General features: G+C 49.7%; 1 protein-coding gene across 9 annotated transcripts in view; it reads right to left on the bottom strand.

Moving 5' to 3' along the window:
• recql5 (RecQ helicase-like 5) overlaps positions 1 to 24,521 on the bottom strand; it is a 270,455-nt gene that overhangs the window by 236,556 nt on the left and 9,378 nt on the right. For all 9 annotated transcript variants that reach the window (XR_011936158.1, XR_011936157.1, XR_011936155.1 and 6 more), the window contains exon 2: positions 9,205 to 9,326. Coding sequence is in view for 4 of the 9 variants with exons in the window: in XM_072482940.1 (XP_072339041.1) it covers positions 9,205 to 9,326 (122 nt within the window). In the remaining 5 variants the exon portion in view is untranslated. The remainder of the gene's footprint in view (positions 1 to 9,204; positions 9,327 to 24,521) is intronic.

Here is a 24,521-nt window from a genome sequence, read left to right as displayed (position 1 = left end):
CCCTCCTCTGGTCGGACAATCTACATACTGTGTTAGAAAAGCTTCCTGGACACACTGCACAAACACCACCCCATCCAAACTATTTGATCTAAAGAGTTTCCACTCAATATTTGGGAAGTTAAAGTCACCCATGACTACTACCCTGTGACTTCTGCACCTTTCCAAAATCTGTTCCTCCACATCTCTGCTACTATTGGGGGGCCTATAGAAAACTCCTAACAAGGTGACTGCTCCTTTCCTATTTCTGACTTCAACCCATACTACCTCATTAGGGTGATACTCCTCGAACTGCCTTTCTGCAGCTGTTATACTATCTCTAATTAACAATGCCACGCCCCTACCTCTTTTACCACCCTCCCTAATCTTATTTGTCATTGGCAAATAGGGTTAAGGAAAATCCCAAGGCTTTTTACACGCACATAAAAAGCAAGAGGGTAGCCAGGGAAAGGGTTGGCCCACTGAAGGATAGGCAAGGGAATCTATGTGTGGAGCCAGAGGAAATGGGCGAGGTACTAAATGAATACTTTGCATCAGTATTCACCAAAGAGAAGAAATTGGTAAATGTTGAGTCTGGAGAAGGGTGTGTAGATAGCCTGGATCACATTGAGATCCAAAAAGACGAGGTGTTGGGTGTCTTATAAAATATTACGGTAGATAAGTCCCCAGGGCCTGATGGGATCTACCCCAGAATACTGAAGGAGGCTGGAGAGGAAATTGCTGAGGCCTTGACAGAAATCTTTGGATCCTCGCTGTCTTCAGGGGATGTCCCGGAGGACTGGAGAATAGCCAATGTTGTTCCTCTGTTTAAGAAGGGTAGCAAGGATAATCCCGGGAACTACAGGCCGGTGAGCCTTACTTCAGTGGTGGGGAAATTACTGGAGAGAATTCTTCGAGACAGGATCTACTCCCATTTGAAAGCAAATGGACGTATTAGTGAGAGGCAGCACGGTTTTGTGAAGGGGAGGTCGTGTCTCACTAACTTGATAGAGTTTTTCAAGGAGGTCACGAAGATGATTGATGCAGGTAGGGCAGTGGATGTTGTCTATATGGACTTCAGTAAGGCCTTTGACAAGGACCCTCATGGTAGACTAGTACAAAAGGTGAAGCCACACGGGATCAGGGGTGAGCTGGCAAGGTGGATACAGAACTGGCTAGGCCATAGAGGCAGAGAGTAGACATGGAAGGATGCTTTTCTCATTGGAGGGCTGTGACCAGTGGTGTTCCACAGGGATCAGTGCTGGGACCTTTGCTCTTTGTAGTATATATAAATGATTTGGAGGAAAATGTAACTGGTCTGATTCGTAAGTTTGCAGACGACACAAAGGTTGGTGGAATTGCGGATAGCGATGAGGACTGTCGGAGGATACAGCAGGATTTAGATTGTTTGGAGACTTGGGCGGAGAGATGGCAGATGGAGTTTAATCCAGACAAATGTGAGGTAATGCATTTTGGAAGGTCTAATGCAGGTAGGGAATATACAGTGAATGGTAGAACCCTCAAGAGTATTGAAAGTCAAAGAGATCTAGGAGTACAGGTCCACAGGTCATTGAAAGGGGCAACACAGGTGGAGAAGGTAGTCAAGAAGGCATACGGCATGCTTGCCTTCATTGGCCGGGGCATTGAGTATAAGAATTGGCAAGTCATGTTGCAGCTGTATAGAACCTTAGTTAGGCCACACTTGGAGTATAGTGTTCAATTCTGGTCGCCACACTACCAGAAGGATGTGGAGGCTTTAGAGAAGGTGCAGAAGAGATTTACCAGAATGTTGCCTGGTATTGAGGGCATTAGCTATGAGGAGCGGTTGAATAAACTCGGTTTGTTCTCACTGGAACGAAGGAGCTTGAGGGGAGACCTGATAGAGGTCTACAAAATTATGAGGGGCATAGACAGAGTGGATAGTCAGAGGCTTTTCCCCGGGGTAGAGGGGTCAATTACTCGGGGGCATAGGTTTAAGGTGAGAGGGGCAAGGTTTAGAGTAGATGTACGAGGCAAGTTTTTTTACGCAGAGGGTAGTGGGTGCCTGGAACTCGCTACCGGAGGAGGTGGTGGAAGCAGGGACGATAGTGACATTTAAGGGGCATCTTGACAAATACATGAATAGGATGGGAATAGAGGGATACGGACCCAGGAAGTGTAGAAGATTGTAGTTTAGTCGGGCAGCATGGTCGGCACGGGCTTGGAGGGCCGAAGGGCCTGTTCCTGTGCTGTACGTTTCTTTGTTCTTTTTGAAACATCTATAACCAGGGACCTCCAACAACCATTTCTGCCCCTCTTCTATCCAAGTTTCCGTGATGGCCACCACATCGTAGTCCCAAGTACCGATCCATGCCTTAAGTTCACCCACCTTATTCCTGATGCTTCTTGAGTTGAAGTATACACACTTCAACCCATCTCCGTGTCTGCAAGTACTCTCCTTTGTCAGTGTTCCCTTCCCCACTGCCTCATTACACGCTTTGGCGTCCTGAATATCGGCTACCTTAGTTGCTGGACTACAAATCCGGTTCCCATTCCCCTGCCAAATTAGTTTAAATCCTCCCGAAGAGTACTAGAAAACCTCCCTCCCAGGATATTGGTGCCCCTCTGGTTCAGATGCAACCCGTCCTGCTTGTTCAGGTCCCACCTTCCCCAGAATGCGCTCCAATTATCCAAATACCTGAAACCCTCCCTCCTACACCATTCCTGCAGCCACGTGTTCAACTGCACTCTCTCCCTATTCCTAGCCTCGCTATCACGTGGCACCGGCAACATACCAGAGATGACAACTCTGTCTGTCCTGGCTTTTAACTTCCAGCCTAACTCCCTAAACTTGTTTATTACCTCCACACCCCTTTTCCTACCTATGTCGTTGGTACCAATGTGCACCACGACTTCTGTCTGCTCGCTCTCCCCCTTAAGGATCCTGAAGACACGATCCGAGACATCCCTGACACTGGCACCCAGGAGGCAACGTACCTTCCGGGAGTCTCGCTCGCGACCACAGAATCTCCTATCTATTCCCCTAACCATTGAATCTCCTACAACTATTGCTTTTCTATTCTCCCCCCTTCGCTTCTGAGCCCCAGAGCCAGACTCAGTACCAGAGACCTGGCCGCTAGGGCCTTCCCCCGGTAGGTCATCCCCCCCCCAACAGCATCCAAAACGGTATACTTGTTTTGAAGGGGAATGGCCACGAGGGATCCCTGCACAGTCTGCCTGTTTGTTTTTTTCCCCCTGACGGTAACCCAGCTATTCTTGTCCTGTACCTTGGGTGTGGTTACCTCCCTGTATCTCTTCTCAATCACCCCCTCTGCCTCCCGGATGATCCGAAGTTCATCCATCTTCAGCTCCAGTTCCCTAACACGGTCTTGGAGGAGCTGAAGTTGGGTGCACTTCCCGCAGGTATAGTCAGCGGGGACACCGGTGGTATCCCTCACCACCCACATCCTACAGGAGGAGCATGCAACCGGCCTAGCCTCCATCCCCTCTTACCTGACAGAATATAGCTGCCCTGTGGACTAACTAGATCTCCACCCTCCGACTCTGCTCCCAGTCAGCTACACTTTCTGTAAACTCCTGGCTCTCTTCTCACTCTTTGCGGAAATGTTGGAAACAAAATGAAAGCAGCACCTTACTCCCTCCTCACCTAACTCCCTCGGTCACCAAACTCTCACTATCGCACTCAAATGCACCAAATTCAGCACTCCCTCGGTCACCAAACTCTCACTATAGCACTCAAAAAGCACCAAATTCAGCACTCCCTCGGTCACCAAACTCTTACTATAGCACTCAAAAAGCACCAAATTCAGCACTCAGTGCAAACAAAGTCTGCACTGTAGGGGATCACTTTTATACTGTGAATCTAGCCTCTGAAAACTGGCCTAATCCAATTAACTAATTAACAAGCTCCAGCTGCAAGTGCCTACAAGTAGAAGCTTGTTTAAAGCTGATTGAAAATTCACCTTCTTCTAAACCAAACAGCAACTTTTAAGTTAATTAACTAAATAAAAGAAAGACTAAACTTTAGATAAAAATGAAGCCTTATACTCCCTCGGTCACCAAACTCTTACTATAGCACTCAAAAAGCACCAAATTCAGCACTCAGTGCAAAAAAAACCACTGAGAATACGCTCTTCACCCCCCCCCCCCCCCGGGTACAATAAACTCGGTACACCCTGAGGATAATCTCTCCCCCCCCCCCCCCCCCCAGCCCCACCCCACCCCACCCCACCCCACCCCTGGGTACATTAAGCAATGTACATCCTGAGGATAATCTCTCCCCCCCGGGTACATTAAACACTGTACACCCTGAGGATAATTTCTCTCTCTCTCTCTCCCCCTCCGCCCCCCCGCCCCCGGGTACATTAAACACTGTTCACCCTGAGGATAATCTCTCCCCCCGCCCGGGTACATTAAACACGTACACCCTGAGGATAATCTGCCATCTGCCCCCCTCCCCCCGGGGTACATTAAACAATGTACACCCTGAGGATAATCAATCCCCCCCTCCCCCCGGGGTACATTAAACACTGTACACCCTGAGGGTAATCTCTCCCCCCCCCCCCCGGGTACATTAAACACGTACACCCTGAGGATAATCTGCCATCTGCCCCCCTCCCCCCGGGGTACATTAAACAATGTACACCCTGAGGATAATCAATCCCCCCCTCCCCCCGGGGTACATTAAACACTGTACACCCTGAGGGTAATCTCTCCCCCCCCCCCGGGTACATTAAACACTGTACACCTGGAGGATAATCTCTCCCCCATCCCCGGGTACATTAAACAATGTACACCCTGAGGATAATCACTCACCCCCCCCCCCCAACCCGGCTACATTAAACACTGTACAACCTGAGGATAATCTCACCCCCCCAACCCCCGGGTACATTAAACACTGTACACCCTGAGGACAATTTCTCCTCCCCCCCCCGCGGGTACATTAAACACTGTACACCCTGAGGATAATCTCTCCCCCCCCCCCGCCCCGGGTACATTGAACACTGCACACCCTGAGGACAATCCCATCCCCACCCCACCCCCCCCCGGGTACATTAAACACTGTACACCGCGAGGATAATCCCCCCCCCGACCCCGGGTACATTAAACACTGCACACCCTGAGGATAATCTCTCCCCCGCCCCCCCCGGTACATTGAACACTGTACACCCTGAGGATAATGTTCGCCCCCCCCCCCCCCCCCCAGGTACATGAAACAGTGTTCACCTGAGGATAATCCACCCCCCCCCCCCCCCCCCGGCCAGGTACATTAAACACTGTACACCCTGAGGATAATCTCACCGCCCCCCCGCCCCCCTGGGAACATTAAACATTCTACACCCGGAGGATAATCTCTCCCCGCCCCCCCCACCCCCGGGTACATTAAACACTACACCCGGAGGATAATCGCTCCCCCCCACGGGTACATTAAACACTGTACACCCTGAGGATAATCTCTCCCCCCACCCCCGGTACACTAAACACTGTACATCCTGAGGACAATCTCTCCCCCCACCCCGCCCCCCGGTTACATTAAACACTGTACACCCTGAGGATAATCTCACCCCCCACCCCCCGGGTACATTAAACACTGTGCACCCTGAGGATAATCTCTCCCCCCTCCTGGGTACATTAAACACTGCACACCCTGAGAATAATCTCTTCACCCCCCCCCCCCCCCCTGGGTACATTAAACTCTGTACACCCTGAGGATAATCTCTCCCCCCCGGGTACATTAAACACTGTACACCCTTAGGATAATCTTCCCCCGCCCCCCCGCCACCCCAGTGCCTGAAAGTAGCACCAGAGGGGTGAGTTTAAATCACATACAGCAATGGCGGTCTGAGACAGGCCACCCTGATCCAGATGGGGACACCGCGAGTAAACGGCAGGATAATTCTCCAACACTGCAGGGTAACTCCCGCCCCCGGCAGGATAATTCTCCCACCCGCCAGGGTAACTCCCACCGCCGGCAGTATAATTCTCCCACCCCCAGCAGGATAATTCTCCCACCCGGCAGGGTAACTCCCACCCGCGGCAGGATAACTTCCCCACCCCCTACTCACGGCAGGATAACTTCCCCACCCCCCACTCCCGGCAGGATACCTCTCCCACCCGGCAGGATACCTCTCCCACCCGGCAGGATAACTCTCCCACCCGGCAGGATAACTCTCCCACCCAGCAGGATAACTCTCCCACCCAGCCCACCAAGCAGGACAACTTCCGCATCCCCCACCCCGGGCAGGATAACTCCCCCACCCCCGGCAGGATAACTCTCCCACCCCCGGCAGGATAACTCTCCCACCCGGCAGGGTAACTCCCACCCCCGGCAGGATAACTTCCCCACCCCCCACTCCCGGCAGGATACCTCTCCCACCCGGCAGGATAACTCTCCCACCTGGCCCACCCAGCAGGACAACTTCCGCATCCCCCACCCCCGGCAGGATAACTCCCCCGCCCGGCAGGATAACTCTCCCACCCGGCCCACCCAGCAGGATAACTTCCGCATACCCCACCCCCGGCAGGATAACTCCCCCGCCCGGCAGGATAACTCTCCCACCCCCGGAAGGAAAACTCTCCCACCCGGCCCACCCAACAGGATAAAGTCCGCACCCCCCACCCCCGGCAGGATAACTCCCCCGCCCGGCAGGATAACTCCCCCACCCGGCAGGATAACTCCCCCGCCCGGCAGGGTAACTCCCACCCCCGGCAGGATAACTTCCCCACCCCCCACTCCCGGCAGGATACCTCTCCCACCCGGCAGGATAACTCTCCCACCTGGCCCACCCAGCAGGACAACTTCCGCATCCCCCACCCCCGGCAGGATAACTCCCCCGCCCGGCAGGATAACTCTCCCACCCGGCCCACCCAGCAGGATAACTTCCGCATACCCCACCCCCGGCAGGATAACTCCCCCGCCCGGCAGGATAACTCTCCCACCCCCGGAAGGAAAACTCTCCCACCCGGCCCACCCAACAGGATAAAGTCCGCACCCCCCACCCCCGGCAGGATAACTCCCCCGCCCGGCAGGATAACTCCCCCGCCCGGCAGGATAACTCCCCCGCCCGGCAGGATAACTCCCCCGCCCGGCAGGATAACTCCCCCGCCCGGCAGGATAACTCCCCCGCCCGGCAGGATAACTCCCCCGCCCGGCAGGATAACTCCCCCGCCCGATAGGATAACTCCCCCGTCCGGCAGGATAACTGCCCCGCCCGGCAGGATAACTCCCCCGCCCCCCATCCCCGGCAGGATAACTCCCCCGCCCCCGGCAGGATAACTCCCCCGCCCCTGGCAGGATAACTCCCCCGCCCCTGGCAGGATAACTCCCCCGCCCCCCCCATCCCCGGCAGGATAACTCCCCCACCCCCGGCAGGATAACTCCCCCACCCGGCAGGATAACTACACCCCCCGGCAGGATAACTACCCCGCCCGGCAGGATAACTCCCCCGCCCGGCCCACCCAGCAGAATAACTTCCGCATCCCCCACCCCCGGCAGGATAACTCCCCCGCCCGGCAGGATAACTCCCCCGCCCGGCCCACCCAGCAGGATAACTTCCGCATCCCCCACCCCCGGCAGGATAACACTCCCCCGCCCGGCAGGATCACTCCCCCGACCGGCAGGATCACTCCCCCGACCGGCAGGATCACTCCCCCGACCGGCAGGATCACTCCCCCGACCGGCAGGATCACTCACCCGCCCCCCATCCCAGCAGGATAACACCCCAACCCCCGGCAGGATAACTCCCCCGCCCGGCAGGATAACTCCCCCGCCCGGCAGGATAACTGCCCCGCCCGGCAGGATAACTGCCCCGCCCGGCAGGATAACTGCCCCGCCCGGCAGGATAACTGCCCCGCCCGGCAGGATAACTGCCCCACCCGGCAGGATAACTCCCCCGCCCGGCAGGATAACTCCCCCGCCCGGCCCACCCAGCAGGATAACTTCCGCATCCCCCACCCCCGGCAGGATAACTCTCCCCCGCCCGGCAGGATAACTCCCCACGCCCGGCAGGATAACTCCCCCGCCCGGCAGGATAACTCCCCCGCCCCCCATCCCAGCAGGATAACACCCCAACCCCCGGCAGGATAACTGCCCCACCCGGCAGGATAACTCCCCCGCCCGGCCCACCCAGCTGGATAACTTCCGCATCCCCCACCCCCGGCAGGATAACTCTCCCCCGCCCGGCAGGATAACTCCCCACGCCCGGCAGGATAACTCCCCCGCCCGGCAGGATAACTCCCCCGCCCCCCATCCCAGCAGGATAACACCCCAACCCCCGGCAGGATAACTGCCCCGCCCGGCAGGATAGCTCCCCCGCCCGGCAGGATAACTGCCCCGCCCAGCCCACCCAGCAGGATAACTTCCGCATCCCCCACCCCCAGCAGGATAACTCCCCCACCCCCGGCAGGATAACTCCCCCGCCCCCGGCAGGATAACTCCCCCGCCCCCGGCAGGATAACTCTCCCCCGCCCGGCAGGATAACTCCCCCGCCCGGCAGGATAACTCCCCCGCCCCCCCATCCCAGCAGGATAACACCCCAACCCCCGGCAGGATAACACCCCCGCCCGGCAGGATAACTCCCCCGCCCGGCAGGATAACTCCCCCGCCCGGCAGGATAACTCCCCCGCCCGGCAGGATAACACCCCCCCCCCCCGGCAGGATAACTACCCCGCCCCCCACCCCCGGCAGGATAACTACCCCGCCCCCGCACCCCCGGCAGTATAACTCCCCCGCCCCGCAGGATAACTCCCCCGCCCGGCAGATTAACCCCCCCCCCCCCCAAACCGCCCGGCAAGAAAACTCCCCCCCCCCCCCCCCCGGGCAGGATAACTCTCCCACCCAGCAGGATAACTTGCGCACCCCTCACCCCCGGCAGGATAACTCCCCCCAACCCCCTCCGGCAGGATAACTCCCCACCCTTCAACTGCCTGACCACGGATTTTACCTTTGCGGTTGACAGATATGATTTTCATCTGCAAGGCACACTTCTGCAAACCATCTATTCCCAGTATAATAAACTTTGACAAAATAACATCAGACAGTACATATTTAAATCTACAATGGTTTTATAATAACGCAATGAGTTTGGGAAGGGGACAACATTCCAGTGCCAGAAGGGTCGAATAAGGCTACTGTGTCAAATTAGCTTGGTTCACACTGAACTGGCCCAGATCCCGTATTGATTCACTGCTACACTGTACAAGGCAGAAAGCATCCAATCCTCAACTCACCTGAATAAGAGCAATCAATGGGGAGATCACGATGGTGACACCCTCAGCAAGTACAGCTGGTAATTGGTAACACAGAGATTTCCCTGCTCCTGTTGGCATGCAGATGAAGACATCCTTGTCACCTACAGAAAACAAAAACACATTCATGCCAGCCCAACGCCTATGGTATGAGGACCAGATTTATACAGTGCCTTTAACAGAGTAAAACACCCAAAGGTACTTTACAGGAGCATAATCAGACAAACACTGACACTGAGTCATGCAAGTCATTAGGACAGGGAGTAGGTTTTAAAACAGTGTCTTAAAGGTGGAGACAGAGATGGAGATTCTTAGGGAGGGACATCCAATCCTGGTTAGCAGAAGGCAGAGCCACCTAAGGTGGGAGAAGAAAATCAGCGATGGAGAAATGCATATCAACACTTGTGGAATTTACAGAAGTCAGAAGGGAGAAAATTGAACACCAGGATGAGAATGTTGAAATCAAGGGGTTGGCTGGGGCATGGAGTCAATGTAAGTCAGCAAGCACAGAGGTTATGAGCATGCAGGGTTTAAGTGCAACTTACGTTTTGGGAAGCAGAATTTGTAATGAATTCAAGTTTAGGGAGTCAACATAGAAACAGACATAGAAAATAGAAGCAGGAGGAGGCCATTCAACTCTTCAAGCCTGCATTATGATCCTGATGATTCCACTATGATCCATTATTATCCATTGTGATCATTATGATCCTGATCATCAACTTCAATTCCCTGATCCTGCCTCCCCTCCCCCCCCACCTCCCCCCAATATTTAGCCCCAAGAGCTATATCTAATTCATTCTTGAAATTACACATTTTGGCCTCAACTACTTTCTGTGGCAGCGACTTCCACAGATTCACCACTACCTGGATGAAGAAATTCCTCCTCACCTCAGTTCTAAAAGATTTACCCCTTATACTCAAACTATGATCCCTCGTTCTGTACTCTCCACCATCGGGAACAATCTTTCTGAATCTACCCTATCTAATCCTGTTAGAATTTTGTACGTTTCTATGACATCCCCCCTCACTCTTCTAAACTCCACTGATTATAATCCTAACCGATTTAGTTTCTCCTCATATGACAGTACCGCCATCCCTGGAATCAGCATGGTAAACCTTCGCTGCACTCCCTCGAGGGCAAGAACATCCTTCCTCAGATAAGACACCAAAACGGCACACAATATTCTAGGTGTGGCCTCACCAATGCCCTATACAATTGCAGTAAAACATCTCTAATCCTATACTCAAATCCTCTCGCTATGAAGGTCAACATACCATTTGTCTTCTTTACTGCCTGCTGTACCTGTGCGCTTCCTTTCAGTAACTGATGAACGAAGACACCAAGGTCTCGCTCAGTGTCCACGTCTCTCAATTTACATCCATTCAAATAATAATCTGCCTTCTATTTTTGCTACCGAAGCAAATAACCTTGCATTTATGCACAAGACCACTGAAATCATCAATTCCGGAGATAACAAAAGCATGTCCCAATTTTAACAATAGAAGTGAGCGGGTTTTGGTGGAGTTAAAATTTTGCTCTATATTTCTCCTCCCTTGTGCTCCACCACCACTGTATCTCAGTACCTACTGCACGAGACATCAAATCTCCTCGATAGCCCAGTACCCAATGTAGGAACAGAGACCATTCAGCCAGTCAGACCTGCTCCACGATTCAAATAGACTACAGCTGATCATCTACCTCAATGCCAATTTCCCACACTATCTCCATATCCCTTAATGTCATCAGTATCCAGAAATCTATCGATTACTGTCTTGAACATGCTCAATGATCGAACTTCCACAGCCCCATGGGTTAGAGAATCCCAAAGATTCACCACTCTCTGAGTGAACAAATTCCTCCTCATCTCAGTCCTTCATGGCCTGACCTTTGTAGAATTTACAGTGCAGAAGGAGGCCATTTGGCCCATCGAGTCTGCACGAGCTCTCGGAAAGCGCACCCTACTTAAGCCCACACCGCCATCGATCCCCGTAACCCCAGCTAACCTTTTTTTGGCCAATCCACCTATCCTGCACATATTTGGACTGTGAGGGGAAACCGGAGCACCCGGAGGAAACCCACGTAGACACGAGGAGAACGTGCAGACTCCGTACAGACAGTGATCCAAGTCGGGAATCTAACCTGGGACCCTGGAGCTGTGAAGCGACAATGTTAATCACTGTGCTACCGTGCCACCCACTTATTCTGAGACTGTATCCTCTAGTTCTAGACTCACCAGTCAGGGGGAAACATTTCATCTACATCTCCCTGTCACACCTACTGAGATGTTTCAGTGAGATAACCTCATTCTTCGAAACTCAAGAAAAAGCAGGCCCAGTTTCATCGATCTCTCCGCACAAGACAATCCAGCAATCTCAGGGATTCGTCTGGTGAACCTCCGGAGCATTCTGTGGCAAGTATATCCTTCCTGAGATAAGGAGACCAAAATTGTACAAAATATTCAGGTGTGGTCTCAAGGTTCAACATGATTGCAGCAAGACACCTTTACTCACATCCTCTTGGTCAACATACCATCTGCCTTCCTAATTGCTTGCTATACATGCATGCTGGCCTTTAATGATTCATGAACAAGTCCTTTGGACATCAATACTTCCCAACCTCTCACCATTTAAGAAATAACCTCACTTCTGTTTTTTCTATCACAGGGTAGTTCACACTTGTTCACATTATATTCCACCTGCCATGTTCTCGCCCATTCAATTAGCCTCTCCAAACCCCTTTGAAACTTCCTTGCATCCTCCTCACAACCTCCATTCCCTCCTACTTTTGTGTTATCAGCAGATTTCAAAATATTACATTTGGTATCCACATCCAAATCGTTTCTATAAATTGTGAACAGCAATGGTCCAAGCACCGAGCCTCACAGTACCCCACTCGTAACAGCCTACCACACTAAGAATGACCCATTTATTCCTACCCTGTATTCTGTTTGTTAACCAATTCACAATCCATAGGGGATTATCCCCAATTCCCTGTACTCCAATTTTGTTTCTAAAAGTCCTGTATGGAACCTAATCAAAAGCTGAAAATACACATACATATCCTTATGCTACAGGTCTCCTATGCTCCAGGTATTATTGTCAAAAAATTCCAACAGGGGATATTGCTTTCATAGATACATGTTGACTCTGCCCTATCATATCAAGTGTCTAGTTATCTTTGCAATCGATGCAAAAATCAAGGCTGAAACTACAATGTAGTATTGATTACGACATTAAACCAAGGCGCCACCTGCCTCTTGGGGGGATGGAAAAGATCCATGGCACTATTTTATCTATCCCTCAATCAACATTACAACAGGTCATTATCACGCTGCTCTCTGTGAGAGTTTGCTATGTGCAGACAGGCTACCACCGTTTCTAGGTTACAAGTGATCATATTTTAAAAGCACCTCATTGGCTTTCAAGTGCTTTGGTACATCAGGTGAGCACAGTAAGAAGTCTTACAACACCAGGTTAAAGTCCAACAGGTTTGTTTCAAATCACTCGCTTTCAGAGCACTGCTCCTTCCTCAGGTGAATGGAGAGGTAGGTTCCAGAAACATGTAAGTCAAAGATGCAAGACGATACTTTGAATGCGAGCATTTGCAGGTAATTGAGTCTTTACAGAGCCAGAGAGAGGGGTAACCCCAGGTTAAAAAGGTGTGAATTGTCTCAAGCCAGGACAGTTGGTAGGATTTCGCAAGCCCAGGCCAGATGGTGGGGGGTGAATGTAATGCGACATGAATCCAAGGTCCCGGTTGAGGCCGTACTCATGTGTGCGGAACTTGGCTGTAAGTTTCTGCTCTGTGATTCTGCGTTGTTGCGCGCCCTGAAGGCCACTTTGGAGAACACTTACGCGAAGATCACACGCTGAATGCCCTCGACTGCAGTAGTGTTCCCTGACTGGAAAGGAACATTCCTGCCTGGCGATTGAATCGCAGAGCAGAAACTTATAGCCAAGTTCTGCACACGAGTACGGCCTCAACCGGGACCTTGGATTCATGTCGCATTACATTCACCCCCCCACATTCCTTTGGATTCAACCAGGAAGTCAAGAAGTCAACCAGGAAGGGCTCTAACATTTGGGCAGCCCCCAGGGCCTCCATACAGTTTGCCCAGGCTTGTGCCCTGGATACTGTAGCTTAATTGCTGAGCTTGCTACCCTTGATGATGGAACCCCCCATAAATGATTCAAAACATGTTCTCTCCATCACCTCTCAACTCAAACAGGGCCAGTTAACTTTATCAGCATCTATGCTCCACTGCTGTTATCTGTACAGAGCCCAAAGGCCAGTTCTATGAGTTTGAGAACTATCAGCACAATCCCGAAGTCAGAATATCTTTACCTGCTAGGTGATTTCTACATTAGAATGGGTGTTGACCGTAAAGTATACCCCTCCTGCCTCAGACATCATAGCCTGGGAGAGATAAATGACAACGGACAGAGTCACTTGAGCTTTACTGTTACCATGAGCTTTGTATAATTAACACCTCCTTTCAGAACAAACCATGCAGTAAGGAATGCAGAAATCCAAGATCAGGGCATTGGCATCAGTTGGATTTGATCATCACCAGACATGACTCTTTAAACAGCATTCTCAACGCACACAGCTACCACAGCACGGAGGTACAGATCGCTCCTGGGTGTGCACCAGGTTATCAAATAATCATCATAGAATCATAGAATTTACAGTACAGAAGGAGGCCAATCGCCTATCAAGTCTGCACCAGCCCTTGGAAAGTGCACCCTTCTTCAGCTCAAGCTTCCACCCTATCCTCATACCCAGCAACCCGACCTAACTAAAGGGCAATTTTTTTTAGCATGGCCAATCCACCTAACCTGCACATCTTTGCACTGTGGGGGGAAACCGGAGCACCGGGAGGAACCCCACGCCGATACGGGGTGAAAGTGCAAACTCCACACAGTCACCCGAGGCCGGAATTGAACCTGAAACCCTGGAGCTGTGAGGCAGCAGCGCTAACCACTATGCCACCGTAACCCTTGAAGTTTTTTCATTCATCGCAGAAATGTTGTCCTTGTATCATCATCAGCCATACTGCCTACCCAAATAAAAACCAATAGTTGCTTGACTTGATTGATAGGCATTCTCCAGCATTCCCACACAGCATGTAGAAGTGAAATGGAAAATAAAATACCTCAAGACACCATCTACAATACTGCATTCTCAACATATGGGAAGCTGTCAAAGGGGAGAGCAGCCTTTGGTTTTCTGGGACTGTGGCAACATTTTTATTGACAAGGATACCTGCAAGCGCGATATGAAGATGGTGGACACTGACTACTGGGAGACAGTTATCAACAGCCCTGACCTCTGGAGACTGACTGTGCGGAGGGGCAATAGATGAGGTGGGCAGAAATGAAAAGCTCAGCTAGCTAAGAGGGCCCAGGGAAAACAGAGGCCAATGAATCATGCATCTCCCCAATCCACTGTCTTCCCCCTGCAGCAAGTGCAGCAGAGAGTGCCATGACAGAGTGGGGCGCCCGAGCCACACCAAGTGCTGCTTTGACCACAGATTTGACCACCACGGAATAAACCCTCGCCTTACAGAAGGCTGCCATTGTACTGTAGATGGCACCACACGAAGCACGTGCAGGAAGTTCTCCATGAGGAAATTTAGACTCACAGCATCCAGTTGAAAACACCAAGTGAAGCTAAGTGTTGTACAGGGGGAGACACAGTCCAACTGTGGGTAACAGTCATGATAAAGAAAACACCCAGCAGCTGCTCTGAGAACACAGGGAGTTTGTGAGCCATCAGCCTCAGCAGATAAACATCCTGTGAGAGGAGCACGATCTGCACTGCAATCCTGTAAACTAGACACTGAGAAGGCAAGAGTTTCAAGCAGCTGAAATCTAGGTAGATAATTATGTTTGATCGCATCAAAATGAATATACAAAGGTATTGCAGAATTTATTAAACAGGTTTAAACACACAAATCTGTGACTAATAATTGCAGCTTTACATACCTGGCAAAGGAGCAAGTTTGTAAATCAACAACATGCTCTGAATAATCATGGACTATATTTTTGAGGAATCAATAATAAACATGGAAACGCTACAACGCCTAAAATGAGGCCATCGACTGCAAATAACTAATACAGCAAATATAATGGCATTCTCGCTAAGAGGACATTATTGCCAAAAAAGACATTTGTATCTATCAGTTGCTGCTAACTCTGATTCACTGAACAGAAACTGAGGTCACAGTCATTTAAAACAAAGATTAATTAAATATTTTTGGTATCAAAAGGTACATTAAAAAGTTCTCAGTCAGAAGGTCTTGTTTGCTCTTGTTAGCCTCACATCTGATTTGATTTACTGTCATGTGTACAGTCCAGACAGATCATTCCATATATGAAAACATAGGACGTACATAAATACACAATGTAAATACATAGACACAGCATTGGGTGAAGCATACAGGAGTGTAGTACTACTCAGTAGGGAAGATGTGAAGAGATCAGTTCAGTCCATAAGAGGCTCATTCAGAGTGGGAAAGAAGCTGTTTTTTGAACCTGTTAGTGCGTGTTCTCAGACTTTTGTATCTCCTGCCCAATGGAAGAGAGAATAACCTGGGTGGGAGGGGTCTTTGATTATGCTGCCTGCTTTCCCAAGGCAGCAGGAGGTCTAGACAGAGTCAATGGATGGGAGGCGGTTTCGCGTGATGGACTGGGCCGTATTCACGAATCTCTGTACTTTCTTACGGTCTTGGGCCGAGCAGTTGCCATACCATAATAATAATAGCTTATTGTCACAAGTAGGCTTCAATGAAGTTACTGTGAAAAGCCCCTAGTCACCACATTCCGGCACCTGTTCGGGGAGGCCGGTACGGGAATTGAACCCGCGCTGCTGGCCTTGTGCTAAGCCAGCCTCATACCAGGCTGTGATATAGCCAGATAGGATGCTTTCTATGGTGCATCTGTAAAAATTGGTAAGAGTCAATGTGGACATGCCGAATTTCTTTAGTTTCCTGAGGAAGTATAGGCGTTGTTGCGCTTTCTTGGTCATAGCATCAACGTTGGTGGACCAGGACAGATGGTTGGTAAAAGATTGAACCGGAGCACCCGGATGAAACCCATGCAGACACGGGGAGAACAGGCATACTCCGCACAGACAGTGACCCAAGCCGGGAATCGAACCCAGGTCACTGCCGCTGTGAAGTAACAGTGCTAACCACTGTGCTCCCGGGCTGCCCATTAGCACCCAATTCCCATATCCCTCAATTCTCTCAGTGCCCAAAGCTCTCATGATCACAATCTTGAATGTGGTCAAAAGAATATCTACAGCTTGCTGGGAAGATAATTAGCAGGTGCTGGTTTAGCACAGGGCTAAATCGCTGGCTTTGAAAGCAGACCTAGGCAGGCCAGCAGCACGGTTCAATTCCCGTACCAGCCTCCCCGAACAGGTGGCGGAATGTGGCGACTAGGGGCTTTTGACAGTAACTTCATTTGAAGCCTACATGTGACAATAAGCGATTTTAATTTCAAAAATTTACAATATTACATTCAGGTGATCCATATCATAGTTTGTGTACACTGAGATAGAATTTACTCTGAGAGGGAGAAGCTGGATTCAGATGAAACGGTATTTCAATTAAATAAGAGTAACTACAAAGACATGAGAGAGGAGCTGGCCAGTGTTGATTGGAAAAGGAGCCGAGCAGTGAAGACGGTGGAACAGCAATGGTAGGGGTTTTGGGGGGTTATTTGGGAGACACAGCAGAAATTCATCCCAAGGAGGAGGAAACATGCTAAGGGGAGGACAAGGCATCCATGGCTGACGAGGGAAGTCAAGGACAGCGTAAAAGCAAAAGAAAAAGCAGACACATTGATGAGGATTAGTGGGAAACCAGAGGATTGGGAAGCCTTTAAAAGTGAGCAGAGGACAACTAAAAAAGCAATAAGGTGGGAGAAGATGAAATATGAGTGCAAGCTAGCTAGTTATATAAAAGAAGATTGGAAGAGTTTTTTTCAACATATAAAAGGGAAGAGAGAGGCAAAAATAGACATTGGACCACTGGAAAATGTGGCTCGAGAAGTAATAATAGGAAACAAAGAAATGGCAGACGAACTGAATAGTTACTTTGCATCAGTCTTCACGGTGGAAGACACCAGTGGGATGTCAGAGCTCCAGGAGAACCAGGGGGCACAGGTGAATGCAGTGGCCATCACTAAGGAGAAGGTTCTGGGGAAACTGAAAGGTCTGAAGGTGGATAAATGTCCTGGACCTGATGGACTACACCCAGTGTTCTAAAAGAGATAGCTGAGGAGATTGTGGAGGCATTAGTGGTGATCTTTCAGGAATTAGTGGAGGTAGGAAGTGTCCCAGAGGACTGGAAAGTGGCTAATGTAACACCACTGTTTAAGGGAGGGAGGCAGAAGACGGGAAATTATAGGCCGGTTAGCCGAACTTCGGTCATTGCTAAGATTTTAGAATCCATTATTCAAAATGAGATCACGGACTACTTGGAAGTGCATGATAAAATACGACTGAGTCAGCTCGGCTTCGTTCTCTCTCTTTCTTCTGGCCTGTAACTTTTAATCTGCAGGGAGAGAACCAGAGAGCATCTGAGACCCTCGGAAGGTAAGAAAGTAATTTTTACTTTTATTACCTTTTCAAATTGTGTGTGGGAGTGGAGAAACTGAAGTGACATCACAGAACAGCTGTGACCTGATTGGCGGGTTGGGAATCTACACTATATTTTAAAAATTAAGCATTGGTAAACTAATTAAACATAATTACTTAATTATAATGTAGAGGGGTATCTAAGCCAGAGATCGGAGAGTACTGTATTTAGCTTTCACATTTATAGTAGAAATCTAGTGCTAGGAAACATATAGTTAAGAGTAACTTTTTGTTTTAAACTTTTAAATTTAATTTACTAATTAATTGACCCAATGTCAATTAGGGGGTGCAGTGCTCTGACTGTGAGATGTGGCAGGTCCGGGAGGCTTCCAGCGTCCCGGATGGCTTCATCTGCAGAAAGTGCACCCAACTGGAGCTCCTCACAGACCGCATTGTTCGGTTGGAGCAGCAGTTGGATGCACTTAGGAGTTTGCAGGTGGCGGAAAGCGTCACAGATAGCAGTTATATAAATGTGGTCACACCCAAGGTGCAGGCAGAGAAATGGGTGATCACCAGAAAGGGCAGGCAGTCAGTGCTGGAATCTCCTGTGGTTGTCCCCCTCTTGAACAGGCATACCCCTTTGGATACTGTTGGGGGGGATAGCCGATCAGGGGAAAACAGCAGCAGCCAGAGCAGTGGCACCACGGCTGGCTCTGATGTTCAGAAGGGAGGGTCAAAGTGCAGAAGAGCAATAGTCACAGGGGACTCTATAGTCAGGGGCACAGATAGGCGCTTCTGTGGACGTGAAAGAGACTCCAGGATGGTATGTTGCCTCCCTGGTGCCAGGGTCCAGGATGTCTCCGAACGGGTAGAGGGCATCCTGAAGGGGGAGGGCAAACAGGGAGAGGTCGTTGTACATATTGGTACTAACGACATAGGCAGGAAGGGGCACAAGGTCATGCAGCAGGAGTTCAGGGAGCTAGGCAGAAAGTTAAAAGACAGGACCTCTAGGGTTGTAATCTCGGGATTACTCCCTGTGCCACGTGCCAGTGAGGCTAGAAATAGGGAGATAGAGCAGCTAAACACGTGGCTAAACAGCTGGTGTAGGAGGGAGGGTTTCCGTTATCTGGACCACTGGGAGCTCTTTCGGGGCAGGTGCGACCTACATAAGGACGGGTTGCATCGAAACAGGAGGCATAAATATCCTGGCCGCGAGGTTTGCTAGTGTCACACGGGAGGGTTTAAACTAGTATGGCAGGGGGGTGGGCACGGGAGCAATAGATCAGAAGGTGAGAGCATTGAGGGAGAACTGGGGAATAGGGCCAGTATGGCTCTGAGGCAGAGCAGACAGGGAGAAGTTGCTGAACACAGCAGGTCTGGTGGCCTGAAGTGCATATGTTTTAATGCAAGAAGTATTACGGGTAGGGCAGATGAACTTAGAGCTTGGATTAGTACATGGAACTATGATGTTGTTGCCATTACAGAGACCTGGTTGAGGGAAGGGCAAGATTGGCAGCTAAACGTTCCAGGATTTAAATGTTTCAGGCGGGATAGAGGGGGATGTAAAAGGGGTGGCGGCGTTGCGCTACTAGTTCGGGAGAATATCACAGCTGTACCACGGAAGGACTTCAGAGGGCAGTGAGGCTATATGGGTAGAGATCAGGAATAAGAAGGGTGCAGTCACAATGTTGGGGGTTTACTACAGGCCTCCCAACAGCCAGCGGGAGATCGAGGAGCAGACAGGTAGACAGATTTTGGAAAAGAGTAAAAACAACAGGGTTGTTGTGATGGAAGACTTCAACTTCCCCAATATTGACTGGGACTCACTTGGTGCCAGGGGCTTAGACGGGGTAGAGTTTGTAAGGAGCATCCAGGAGGGCTTCTTAAAACAATATGTAGACAGTCCAACTCGGGAAGGGGCTGTACTGGACCTGGTATTGGGAAATGAGCCCGGCCAGGTGGTAGAGGTTTCAGTAGGGGAGCATTTCGGGAACAGTGACCACAATTCAGTAAGTTTTAAAGTGCTGGTGGACAAGGATAAGAGTGGTCCTAGGGTGAATGTGCTAAATTGGGGGAAGGCTAATTATAACAATATTAGGCGGGAACTGAAGAACCTAGATTGGGGGCGGATGTTTGAGGGCAAATCAACATCTGACATGTGGGAGGCTTTCAAGTGTCAGTTGAAAGGAATTCAGGACTGGCATGTTCCTGTGAGGAAGAAGGATAAATACGGCAATTTTCGGGAACCTTGGATAACAAGAGATATTGTAGGCCTCGACAAAAAGAAAAATGAGGCATTAGTCAGGGCTAAAAGGCTGGGAACAGACGAACCCTGTGTGGAATATAAGGAAAGTAGGAAGGAACTTAAGCAAGGAGTCAGGAGGGCTAGAAGGGGTCACGAAAAGTCATTGGCAAGTCGGGTTAAGGAAAATCCCAAGGCTTTTTACACGTACATAAAAAGCAAGAGGGTAGCCAGGGAAAGGGTTGGCCCACTGAAGGATAGGCAAGGGAATCTATGTGTGGAGCCAGAGGAAATGGGCGAGGTACTAAATGAATACTTTGCATCAGTATTCACCAAAGAGAAGGAATTGGTGGATGTTGAATCTCGAGAAGGGTGTGTAGATAGCCTGGGTCACATTGAGATCCAAAAAGACAAGGTGTTGGGCGTCTTGAAAAATATTATCGTAGATAGGTCCCCAAGGCCTGATGGGATCTACCGCAGAATACTGAAGGAAGCTAGAGAGGAAACTGCTGAGGCCTTGACAGAAATCTTTGGATCCTCACTAATTTAGTGGAATTTTTTGAGGACATTACCAGTGCGGTAGACAACAGGGAGCCAATGGATGTGGTATATCTGGATTCCAGAAAGCCTTTGACAAGGTGCCACACAAAAGGTTGCTGCATAAGATAAAGATGCATGGCACTAAGAGGAAAGTAGTAGCATGGATAGAGGATTGGTTAATTAAAAGAAAGCAAAGAGTGGGGATTAATGGGTGTTTCTCTGGTTGGCAATCAGTAGCTAGTGGTGTCCCTCAGGGATCAGTGTTGGGCCCACAACTGTTCACAATTTACATAGATGAGTTGGGGACCAAGGGCAATATGTCCAAGTTTGCAGACGACACTAAGATGAGTGGTAAAGCAAAAAGTGCAGAGGATACTGGAAGTCTGCAGAGGGATTAGGATAGGCTAAGTGAATGGGCTAGGGTCTGGCAGATTGAATACAATGTTGACAAATGTGAGGTTATCCATTTTGGTAGGAATAGCAGCAAGACATTATTATTTCAATGTTAAAATATTAAAACATGCTGCTGTGCAGAGAGACCTGGGTGTGCTCGTGCATGAGTCGCAAAAAGTTGGTTTACAGGTGCAACAGGTGATCAAGAAGACAAATGGAATTTTGTCCTTCATTGCTAGAGGGATGGATTTTAAGACTAGGGTGGTTATGCTGCAATTGTGTAAGGTGTTAGTGAGGCCACACCTGGAGTATTGTGTTCAGTTTTGGTCTCCTTACTTGAGAAAGGACATACTGACATTGGAGGGTGTGCAGAGGAGATTCACCAGGTTAATCCCTGAGTTGAAGGGGTTGGATTACAAGGAGAGGTTGAGTAGACTGGGACTGTACTCGTTGGAATTTAGAAGGATATGGGGGGATCTTATAGAAACATATAAAATTATGAAGGGAATAGATAGGATAGATGCAGGCAGGTTGTTTCCACTGGCAGGTGAAAGCAGAACTAGGGGGCATAGCCTCAAAATAAGGGGAAGCAGATTAAGGACTGAGTTTAGGAGGAACTTCTTCACCCAAAGGGTTGTGAATCTATGGAATTCCTTGCCCAGTGAAGCAGTAGAGGTTCCTTCATTAAAAGTTTTTATAATAAACGCAGATAGTTTTTTGAAGAATAAAGGGATTAAGGGTTATGGTGTTCGGGCCGGAAAGTGGAGCTGAGTCCACAAAAGATCAGCCATGATCTAATTGAATGGTGGAGCAGGCTCGAGGGGCCAGGTGGCCTACATCTGCTCCTAGTTTTTATGTTCTCACTGTCTTCAGGTGATGTCCCGGAGGACTGAAGAATAGCCAATGTTGTTCCTTTGTTTAACAAGGGTAGCAAGGATAATCCCGGGAACTACAGGCCGGTGAGCCTTACGTCAGTGGTAGGGAATTTACTGGAGAGAATTCTTAGAGACAGGATCTACTCCCATTTGGAAGCAAATGGACGTATTAGTGAGAGGCAGCATGGTTTTGTGAAGGGGAGGTCGTGTCTCACTAACTTGATAGAGTTTTTCGAGGAGGTCACTAAGATGATTGATGCAGGTAGGGCAGTGGATGTTGTCTATATGGACTTCAGTAAGGCCTTTGACAAGGGTCCCTCATGGTAGACTACTACAAAAGGTGAAGTCACACGGGATCAGGGGTGAGCTGGCAAGGTGGATACAGAACTGGCTAGGCCATAGAAGGCAGAGAGTAGCAATGGAAGGATGCTTTTCTAATTGGAGGGCTGTGACTAGTGGTGTTCCGCAGGGATCAGTGCTGGGACCTTTGCTCTTTGTAGTATATATAAATGATTTGGAGGAAACTGTAACTGGTCTGATTAGTAAGTTTGCAGACGACACAAAGGTTGGTGGAATTGCGGATAGCGATGAGGACTGTCAGAGGATACAGCAGGATTTAGATTGTTTGGAGACTTGGGCGGAGAGATGGCAGATGGAGTTTAATCCGGACAAATGTGAGGTAATACATTTTGGAAGGTAGGGAATATACAGTGAATGGTAGAACCCTCAAGAGTACTGAAAGTCAGAGAGATCTAGGTGTACAGGTGCACAGGTCTCTGAAAGGGGCAACACAGGTGGAGAACATAGAACATAGAAAATACAGCACAGAACAGGCCCTTCGGCCCACGATGTTGTGCCGAACCTTTGTCCTAGATTAATCATAGATTATCATTGAATTTACAGTGCAGAAGGAGGCCATTCGGCCCTTTGAGTCTGCACCGGCTCTTGGAAAGAGCACCCTACCCAAACTCAACACCTCCACCCAACACCAAGGGCAATTTTGGACATTAAGGGCAATTTATCATTGGCCAATTCACCTAACCTGCACATCTTTGGACTGTGGGAGGAAACCGGAGCACCCGGAGGAAACCCACGCAGACACGGGGAGGACGTGCAGACTCCGCACAGACAGTGACCCAAGCCGGAATCGAACAAAGAACAAAGAACAAAGAAATGTACAGCACAGGAACAGGCCCTTCGGCCCTCCAAGCCCGTGCCGACCATACTGCCCGACTAAACTACAATCTTCTACACTTCCTGGGTCCGTATCCTTCTATTCCCATCCTATTCATATATTTGTCAAGATGCCCCTTAAATGTCCCTATCGTCCCTGCTTCCACTACCTCCTCCGGTAGCGAGTTCCAGGTACCCACTACCCTCTGCGTAAAAAAACTTGCCTCGTACATCTACTCTAAACCTTGCCCCTCGCACCTTAAACCTATGCCCCCTAGTAATTGACCCCTCTACCCTGGGGAAAAGCCTCTGACTATCCACTCTGTCTATGCCCCTCATAATTTTGTATACCTCTATCAGGTCGCCCCTCAACCTCCTTCGTTCCAGTGAGAACAAACCGAGTTTATTCAACCGCTCCTCATAGCTTATGCCCTCCATACCAGGCAACATTCTGGTAAATCTCTTCTGCACCCTCTCTAAAGCCTCCACATCCTTCTGGTAGTGTGGCGACCAGAATTGAACACTATACTCCAAGTGTGGCCTAACTAAGGTTCTATACAGCTGCAACATGACTTGCCAATTCTTATACTAAATGCCCCGGCCAATGAAGGCAAGCATGCCGTATGCCTTCTTGACTACCTTCTCCACCTGTGTTGCCCCTCTCAATGACCTGTGGACCTGTACTCCTAGATCTCTTTGACTTTCAATACTCTTGAGGGTTCTACCATTCACTGTATATTCCCTACCTGCATTAGACCTTCCAAAATGCATTACCTCACATTTGTCCGGATTAAACTCCATCTGCCATCTCTCCGCCCAAGTCTCCAGACAATCTAAATCCTGCTGTATCCTCAGACAGTCCTCATCGCTATCCGCAATTCCACCAACCTTTGTGTCGTCTGCAAACTTACTAATCAGACCAGTTACATTTTCCTCCAAATCATTTATATATACACTACAAAGAGCAAAGGTCCCAGCACTGATCCCTGTGGAACACCACTGGTCACAGCCCTCCAATTAGAAAAGCATCCCTCCATTGCTACCCTCTGCCTTCTATGGCCTAGCCAGTTCTGTATCCACCTTGCCAGTTCACCCCTGATCCCGTGTGACTTCACCTTTTGTACTAGTCTACCATGAGGGACCTTGTCAAAGGCCTTTCTGAAGTCCATATAGACAACATCTACTGCCCTACCTGCATCAATCATCTTAGTGACCTCCTCGAAAAACTCTATCAAGTTAGTGAGACACGACCTCCCCTTCACAAAACCGTGCTGCCTCTCACTAATATGTCCATTTGCTTCCAAATGGGAGTAGATCCTGTCTCTAAGAATTCTCTCCAGTAATTTCCCTACCACTGACGTAAGGCTCACCGGCCTGTAGTTCCCGGGATTATCCTTGCTACCCTTCTTAAACAGAGGAACAACATTGGCTATTCTCCAGTCCTCCGGGACATCCCCTGAAGACAGCGAGGATCCAAAGATTTCTGTCA

This window comes from Scyliorhinus torazame, chromosome 18, assembly GCF_047496885.1.
Source record: "Scyliorhinus torazame isolate Kashiwa2021f chromosome 18, sScyTor2.1, whole genome shotgun sequence".
NCBI lineage: Eukaryota > Metazoa > Chordata > Chondrichthyes > Carcharhiniformes > Scyliorhinidae > Scyliorhinus > Scyliorhinus torazame.
Note: the sequence above shows the minus strand (reverse complement) of the source record. Positions and strands in the feature narration are given on the sequence as shown.